Here is a 9,567-nt window from a genome sequence, read left to right on the forward strand (position 1 = left end):
TTACAGGTACGGGATGTCCTTCCAAAATGGAATCAATTTTCCTCAAGTTTAATAATTCTTCCTCTTGTAGGAAGCCTGCCTCAGCCCAGACAGCATACAGAATTGGTGCCGCGTGGCCCTAGAAGGAAAAACATTTTTTTTTTTTTTAAACAGAGAGCAACTTCTCATGGTATCTCCATACCAAAACAAAATACAAAAATGTGTAAACATGACCAATTCAGCTCCCTAGACTCTTTATGTCCACTAAAAGTCTCTTTTTAATGTAAGGGATCAAGTTAAAAAATGCTTGCAAACAAATCACTGCTTCATATTGCCTCTAAGTCCTCTGAGTTTCTTTCAGAGACCTGGGATTTCCACAGATTCCTGCTTTTACTCTCTCCATGGTCAAGGCCCTGTAAAACAATAATTACATATCCAACCAAGAAAGACTGGATGTGATTCCTTTCACACTTATTTTAAAGCTCTTAAAGGTCATACTTGAGGAGGGAGAGATTCTCTCTCAGGTAGGAAGCCTAATCCTTTGGAGGACTTCAAGTATCAAGACAGAGACCTTAACTTGGACTTTGTATTCAGTGGGGAGCCAGTGCAGACAGCAAAGTACTGGAGTGACATACTCATAGCAATCTGTGTTGCTAAACAGATGGGGGGTTGAGTTTTTTCCTGCTGAAGCTTTTGAGCGTGTATGCATTTAAGATTATTGCCTGGTTTCTTTAGCTAGCAGCTCCTCATCCAGGTACTGAATTCATGTAGGCACCAAGAAAGCTGAGAGACGGCACTGTTTCTGTTTCATGCAAAGGATATACAGGAGTTGTTATAGACAATTCCTCTCCACTAGGGGGTGAGCACACTACCTCCATAACATCCCATATTTCAGCCTGGAGATATAAAAAACTCAGATTCCCCATTTGCAGCCCATTCTGTAGTCTGTTGGGATGCACCCTAATTTCAAATAGTATAACAATACCTGCTACAGAGATTCACAACTATTTTTGTCAGTTTTATTTAATGTCAGACATTTAAAATGCCACTCATCGTAAAGTCTTCCCAAGTGCTTTGAAAACTTAAATATACACACTCAGAGATCACTGCATCTGCCATTGAAGATGCTAGCAATATGCTAGTGGTTAATAGCATTAAACCCTACAGAACAGTTTAGAATAGAAAGTAAAGGACATCGAGAGACTTTAAATAGCAAGGGGAATTTAAGTAGGCAGGATGTAATTACCTGAGCTGGAATTTAGCCAGAATTCTAAGCTAACCTTCTACTTTTGCTAAAAGTGCCATGAAAACTGATGACCACAAGCAGTCAGGACATTTGTTTCATGTCTTAGCTAAATAACTACACCTTCAGGAGTGCTGTTCTCTTAGTACCTTGCTAGTGCTTAGAGGAAGAGTGCCATCCATTGCACTACCAACGCTATTTCCTATCATGACCCTTGGAAGACCCCAAACAAAAGAACTGAGCTGGCAGGACAAAGCTTATCATCAGAGCTCTGAAAGGATAACTGTAAAGGCAGCATGGCCAGACAGAAGAGAGGTCACAAAAAGCTTAACCATAACTTATGGGTTTAAAAAAAACAAAAACATAACGGTATAATTTCTTGGAACAACATTAAAAAATAACCTTTGCCTTAAAATGACATTACTTCTGGATATATTTCATAGACAGCACCAGAAAAGAATATATAATTTGTAATTAAACAACTTAACTGTTTAAATAAGTTGTATGTTACTCCAACACACTGATGCATAGAAATCTGGCAATTCCTTTCAGGCATTATGATTACCCATGTTCAGCAAGATTTTATTTGGCATGTTCCTCTTTTATTGCATACAATAGTCTTAAATCCCTTTAGAATAGATTTTTATTGTCATTACTAGAATTGTGTACTGATAAGGACCTTAAAGAATGACAGTGAACATTAGTCAAGAAAACAGATATGTTTATTTAACAAACAACTGATCTGTGAATTAGATTGGGAAGGTATAGTACAGCTAGTTGTGGTTCTTACCTTAGAGATTACAAAACGGTCATTGCTGGCGTTTCGGGGATCTTTCGCTTTGTATCTCATGGTATGAAAAAAGAGCACAGACATGATCTCTGCTGCACTGCAACATGATGTCGGGTGGCTACAAGTCAAAGCAGATACAACATTATCACAGCTGCCCACTGTCAGCTCACATTCATATAATTAGAATACCACCTTGCCAGTCCTCTAACCCTCCATCATTAAAATATGTAATTCTAAGTGTTTTTGATAACCCATCCATCTGCTGTTATCTTACTGCCAATTAGCTGTACTTTTGAGAGCATACAATGTCTTGTTATCCAAAGCAAAGTGGATGTTAAAATGCAGGCCATACCGATAGGGCATTGCCTTATCTTTTTGTGCACTCCATTCCTCTCGATACCAAGGAATGTCATCACAATCAGCAATTCTAAGGTGTAAAAGAGAATACGCAATATGTAGTTGAAATTACTCTCTATTAATTTATCAGTAGGAGTGAAATTCATCCTGAAGCAGAGGGCACAGGCAGAGGCCTCCATGCCACTTAGAATTCACATTAAGTGGGCAGGGTTAAGTGTGGCATACTGTGTTGTGCAGGCCCTTTGCACGAGGGAGAATTTCATCCTTGAAATGCTGTGGGTTTTATTTTTTCAAAGAGCTCTGGGACATTTAGACCTATACTATGTAAATCTCAATTACGTTCTATCTTATATCAAAAGAGCAGCTAATATGAGGGGACTTTGAGAGAATAGGTCTTATAAGACAGTATTAAACAAGAGAAGCATTCCACTCACATTTTATTTTCATGTCAATAAAAGAAATTTTAGATGATAAAAACTGGAATGATAATTTTAGGATTAGTTTATTTAAAGTAATCTTAAAACATGATCAGTTCCACAACTGAAAAATGCTGATTTTTTAAATCTTTGACTAACGGAAGGATCAGTATTTTCTACATTTGAAGTCTGAAATGTTGAGCAAGTTGATACATTTTAGTATTTGATGCATTTTGGGGGCAATTTTGCTCCTACTGATGTTAGGGACACTTTAGCCATAGACTTAAATGAGAGCACAAAGGAACACTTCAATCATAATTTGATATAGAAGCTCAGAGAAGTGTGCACCCCAATTTAGAAGTAGTCATGCCACACAGCATATCAAACAGATGTGGGTAAATATGAAAAGTGTTGTTTCCAGCTCTCGATGGCAAACTATTGCACTGTACTGTTTCAAATATCACAGAAAGTTACTCTTATACTGTTACTTGTGTTAACTACTGTAACTTAAATAATTACCATTTGAAATTACTATCCACCTTGTACAATCAATCTATGGTAGCAATGCCCAACAAACAAACACGAAGAATTGTATAACTGGCCATGATTTATAAATGTCTCTGAAGACACACATGAAAAAAAATAGTCTTAAAATTAAATGCATTCCTAATAGAAGGCATTTTAGCCACCTGTAAACAGGGCCTCTGGGGTTTTTTTCACCATTTATTTGCCAACCACATAGTGGGTATTGTTAGGATCTTTACTAGACCCCAAATTAGCAATTTTCAGGCATTTATTTATATGAAACAGGATTATTCTTGATCTCAGCAGTCACTATAGCTGAGGTACAGTGTAGACATCTCAACATTGGTCATGGAAGGAAACTCTAATGTTCAAATAATAGGGTTGTTGTCTTGTCTACAAACATTTAGCATTACGTTTTTAATGTGATATTCATTTAAAACCTGAAGCCCTATTTGTAATGCAAGAACAGTTTCGTCAAGAATATGTCACACAGCAAAACTTTTATTTTCCATTTCTACATTTCCCATGCATGTTAGAATTCATAAGACAGTTTACAGTAGAACTTAAATCAGAATACAAGACCTTTTGCTAGTGACACTTGTCCCCCTCCCCAGTAATATTCTCTTATTTTAATTTGAAGTAAGTTAGACACATGCAAACACTATAGCAAACTGTGGAGTAAAGATTAGTGTCCATCCCTTAGTAAATACTCACACACAAGGAACCAAAATAATTAGCTTTAAACCATGATACAAACATATTAGTAAATATTTATACATGAGTTAATCAATAAACCTTACATGCTTGTTTAAAGTTTTCATTCTTTTAATTGTATTAACTTTATACTTAACCATATTTCTATGAACTCTTGGTCTCAGGAAAAAAGATTTTAAGCAACCTAGAATGGCGAGTATGTGAAAAAAAATTAAAAAATGTATAAAAATACAAACTCCAAGAAGTTCTTGTATAACTATTAGCTAACTAAATGCTTTTTGAATTATAGAAATTAACCAAGATGAGATTGATTTCCACTATCTGATGCAAATTCTCAAACCAGCATACAGAATTTTGTTTAATCAGATTAAATGTGACCATCTGTTGTGGTCATCATTTTTAATTTTATGTGCTAAGTTACATTAAAACCCAAAGCATTGTTTATTAGGTCTAAGTCTTTAGAAAAGAAGTTATTTAAAATTACTATTAAGAGAAAAATATGGCAAATAATATCTTTACTTTATTTATACATAATCTTCTAGGTTCCATTCAGAATAGACATCCAATTTTGAATTTTAAAAAGGATGGCTTGGTTTGTAAACTTCATTGCCATTTGGCTTCTATAGAAGGGCCACCACACTTTTGAACCTGTATCCATTAAACAAGAGACTACAAGGAATTAGGTTCTGCATCTTGGGCTTTTGTGGTGAAATCCTGGCTCTGTTGATGGGGCCAGGTTTTCAGTCTTGATATATATTTAAACTGGCTCTATGCAAATTGCTACACACTTCAGTTAAAAAGAGCTTAATTAAAAAGAACAATAATGCCAATAAAGGAAGAATGAATGCCGAAACTAAAAAAGGACAATTGTATTGTAACAAGGTCCGTTCATACCCCAGAAGTTGTGAAACTTAACTGCTTCTAAAGAAATTCTTGCCGCTTCCACTTTTAAGAACCTTATCAAGTCTTACAAAGAAACCATTGTTTCAAGAACTGCAGAAGTTCCACCCTTTAATTTTTTCTCAAACAACGTATCTCTTAACAGTCAAGATTCTAACATATTGGCCAAACTGCGGCTAAAAGACCATCTTCTTCTTCACGCAAAACCAATGAAGATACAGTGCCAAAGATGCCAGCTCATCCTTTACAATTAACTAAGCTAAATGCACCAGCTGGAAAAAAAAATAATTCAGAAGCTCACCTGGCCACAAGGAAAAGAAAATAATTAAAAGGAGAGAGTCACCTTAATCATTGTGTGTAGTTGTTACAGCCCCATATTTGCTGGGCTCAGTATTGGAGAAGCTGGCAGGATTCATTTGCAAGCATTGCACTCTTATCCTTGCCAAGCAACAAGACGGATTTATTTAAGAGAAGGAATCAAGGCAGATAGTCCCAGACATCTGTAACTATAGGTACTCTTGGGTGAATGAAGAGGACCATCAGTCTTAATTCTGAATTACCTAAATGTTGTGGTTTTGTTAACTGAAATACTGATTTTATATTTATTCATATATTTTGACTCCCAGATATAATTGCAGTGGATTAACATGAGTTAAAACAAAACATCTTTAGTCCTCATTCAGGCAAAGCTCCCATTGTCTTCAATGAGAGTTTAATATGAGTAATATGAGACTGCAGTAACTAGCTCAATATATCTACCACCACCTCACAACATTTCTTACAACACAGATCATAGTTCGCAGTCACATCCTTCAAGGAAGTCCACAAGTTCTGTTTTGCTCTTAAATGCTTTAATGTCAAGCATTTTTTCTTAACCCTATTGTTTACAAACCATCTTTTAAAATCAAATCTGAACTTCCTTAAAAAAGAGTTAATGTACAATCTGACTCAGACATACAGTCTTTCTTTGTAATAAGCCTGTAATCAAATGTATTTGTATGCACTATTATATCCTTGTTGGTCCCACAATATATTAGAGAGACAAGGTGTGTGAGGTAGTATCTTTTTTTCTATGGGTGAGAGGGAAAGCTTGTCGGTCTCATAGCTTGTCTGTCTCACCAACAGAAGTTGGTCCAATAAAAGATATTACCTCACCCACCTTGTCTTTCATATGTAATTGACAATCATGCCACTGAAGGCCATTCTGTTCTATTTACTTTCTCACCCTGAGAGCCAAATCCTTACTTGCCTTGTGCAGGTAATCAAGCTTCGGACAAAAAGTGTGCAGATATATGACTGAGTAAGCTTGATTTGACTCACCAATGCTATCGGAGTGTTCTTGAAACTTTGCTCTTTCCTCCTATTAAATGCATTGTGTTATCCTTGTAATCAAGTCTCATTTATTAAGAAAATATCACTTGTCAGCATAATCTTCCCTCTATTTTCCATCTCATGGAAATAATTTCAACTGTGGGAAAGTGATGGCATTTATTATGCTGATCAACATGAAATACAGAATGAAACCCTGAGACTGAAGCCCCATATAGTTAGTAGGTCTTGTGCCACTTTTGCTATGCATAATTTTGTGTAGTTCTATCTAACACAACCCCAAATGTTGTAGCTTTAAAACAAATTAATAATTAAAGAGGAACTGGTGAGCATTAAACTCACTTCCCAGACTGGATCAAACCAAGCATCTGAAATTAAGGATCCATTCCTGTGACAAGCTGAGCATCCTCAACTTTCATTAACTTGGCAGCTTACAGGAAAAAGCCAAAAGAATCTTCTCAGTGTGCATATGGAATGACATGAAGCAACCCTGCACTCTCCATTTTCAATACAACACTCAGAAACAAAATGTAAAAAACTGCTTATGTCAAAAACACAGGGTAAGATGCTAGTAAATTGAGAGAGAGAGCTTTAAAATATTTTGTAGTAGACTAGCCTTTCTCACTAAATCCTTAGTATCCAAGGGATTATTTGTCCAATTCTTCTTTTTGAAAAGATGCATTTGCAGCCACAGTTCCAAGGAGTAAACAAAATTTAAATTGCTAATACATGGAATACAATAAGTCAGTGTTCCACAATGAAAAGCTTAAGTGTGATGTTTAGCCAAAACCCTGACTTTAATTTTGTATAAATAAATGTGAATAGTATTTTTTCCATAGGTACAGCGCGATCAAAGTAAGGCCAACTCTGGAATCGGCAAACATCAGAGCCTAAACTAAATCCTGTCCAGAGGCCTGAATAAACTGCCCATTTGAGACTGCAGCATTTTGCAGATAATCCCATTTGGGCTAACTTGAAATTCTGTAGAATTAGTTCCAACTGACAGGCACAAAATGAAAAAGAAAAGATTTGGCCCTAGGCATAAATTCTTTGGCTTTTAGTTCTGCATTAACTTAGCATTCCTGATCTTTCTTTCCAGTCATAGTGTTTACTAGTACACTGACCCTATATACACTTTGTTCACAATCAGATTTCCCCCAAAGGGTCATAATTAAACTGTCAAAATGTTAAATGCATGCTTTCTCAATCTGAACCCTGTCCAATCTTGCATCATCAAAGGTGAATCCATGACTAAAAGAGGCAGCACTCTGGAGAGACAAAGTGTAAATCATTCCCCCCACCCCCCTGGAATCCCTTTGGCCCCCGCCTCCCTCCCACACACTACATTCACTCACACCCTGCATGAACATATACCCGAACTGGCTAGTTTTTGAAGCAACTTCCCCAACATGAAAAAAGTGTTTTGATCACTGTCTTCATCACATACACACACTCCCTGTACACCCCTCTCCCATAAATACCCATTCCCCCATACACCTCACCTCTAAACCTTTCACACACCCCAATGCAGTACAACCCTCCACCCAAAACTGCACACTATCAACACCCACCATGAACCTCTAATCCATATGTAAACATATCCCCACCCAAATATACACAGCACCCCAAGTCCCTCAATACTTTATATAAGGAAAGAAACTAAAATGAATTAGGTTTTGCAACTGGGCCTTTTGATGTGTGTGCTAAAAGTGGTTGATATAAATCCCCAAATGCTATGCATTATAAATACAGAAAGGGCTTCACTGAAGGGAACCAATGAGTTCATGTTAAAACCGGCAGGGATTCTAACCTAACAAGCTTTCCTCATGGCAAGTTTGGGAAATGCAGCTGCTTCAAAGCTCCAGATCTCCCAATGGCGAGCATTCTCAGTTCTGTCCGTCCCAGACCGTGCATCTGCTCCCAGGACAGAAGCACGCTGCTCTCACAAACACCGTGCAGTATTGCACACAGACTCCTCACAAAGGGCTCCGCAATCACCTGCTGTGGATTTTGTAATTCAGTCAAAGGGTGAAACCAATGGGCAGATTCTGCTTTCAGTTACCCGGGTGAGAACGAAACCGACTGAACCCAAACCCAGCGGCTGCACTGCCCAATGCACAGATAACAGCCGCGGGCAGAACCTGGCCCATTTCATTGCACTGGCCAGGGGACCAGCAGATTGGGAAACTGGGAGGCCAGAAGAAGGGAGAAGCGGGGCGCGAGGGACAACTGAGACAAAGGGCAGACAGAGGCGGGCCAGGCCACTGGGGCAGAAAGAGAGGCGCTAGGGAGAATTACATGCAGGTAAGGCCTGAGACTGAGGACAGCGATGGGGGGGACGACAAGGGCTGTCTGCTCTGCACCAGGGGGCAGCAATGTGGGGGGAGGGGCAATCTGCACCCAGGGGCAGAGATGGTTGCAGTCTGCACCGGGGGGGCAGTGATGGGGGGAGGGGCAATCTGCACCCAGGGGCAGAGATGGTTGCAGTCTGCACCGGGGGGGCAGTGTTGGGGGGAGGGGCAAACTGCACCCAGGGCAGAGATGGTTGCAGTCTGCACCGGGGGGGCAGTGATGGGGGGAGGGGCGATCTGCACCCAGGGCAGAGGTGGTTGCAGTCTGCACCGGGGGGGGGCAGTGATCGGGGGAGGGGCAATCTGCACCCAGGGCAGAGATGGTTGCAGTCTGCACCGGGGGGGCAGTGATGGGGGGAGGGGCGATCTGCACCCAGGGCAGAGGTGGTTGCAGTCTGCACCGGGGGCAGCGAGGAGCGGTCGGGAGGGGAGAGGGTGCGCGGAGATTTGTGGGGCGGCCGCCAGGCCCCATTTGGGGTGGCCTCCGGCGCCGAAGCCAGGCCCCAGTCCCGGACTCACCCGGAGCCGGCGGCGGTGGTGGCCCGGATGGAGCTGATGCGCAGCCGGTTGGCCGCGTCCTTCAGGGCCTGCAGCGCCTGCTGGTCGGGCTTGTGATAAGCCTCCATGAAATCTGCGGCGGGAGTGTGGCGCGGCGGGCGGGCGGCCAGGCCTGGGCTGGGAGCAGACGCAGAGTGAGGGACTGACCGACCGACCGACAGACAGACACGCAGCCCGCGCCGCCTGAGTGCTGAATTCGCAGGCGCGCGCAGCGCGAGAGACACACCCAGCCAGCAGCCCGGCCCCGAGCGCGGGGCCACCCAGAGGAGGGGCCAACCCGGAGCAGCCGCGCGGCTAGTGAGTCCCGGGGGGGGAAGGCAGCTACGGGGCTCGAGGGTGCGCGGGGTGGAGGATCACGGTCCTGTCCCAGGAGCTGCCAGCCTAAGAGTCCCCGCCCCGGGAGCC

At 41.2% G+C, this 9,567-nt stretch overlaps 1 protein-coding gene across 1 annotated transcript in view; it reads right to left on the reverse strand.

Moving 5' to 3' along the window:
• TKT (transketolase) overlaps window positions 1–9,353 on the reverse strand; it is a 32,061-nt gene extending 22,708 nt beyond the window's left edge. Inside the window, exons 1-3 of the mRNA XM_067544169.1 lie at window positions 9,124–9,353; window positions 2,013–2,130; window positions 5–118 (exon numbers count right to left, since the gene is read on the reverse strand). Coding sequence (XP_067400270.1) covers window positions 5–118; window positions 2,013–2,130; window positions 9,124–9,230 — 339 coding nt within the window. The 5' untranslated portion in view covers window positions 9,231–9,353. The remainder of the gene's footprint in view (window positions 1–4; window positions 119–2,012; window positions 2,131–9,123) is intronic.
• Window positions 9,354–9,567: the final 214 nt, after the last annotated feature.

Source organism: Emydura macquarii, unplaced genomic scaffold, assembly GCF_026122565.2.
Source record: "Emydura macquarii macquarii isolate MOO-44397 ecotype Brisbane River unplaced genomic scaffold, CSIRO-AGI_Emac_v2 contig_968, whole genome shotgun sequence".
In the NCBI taxonomy this organism is placed as follows: Eukaryota; Metazoa; Chordata; order Testudines; family Chelidae; genus Emydura; species Emydura macquarii.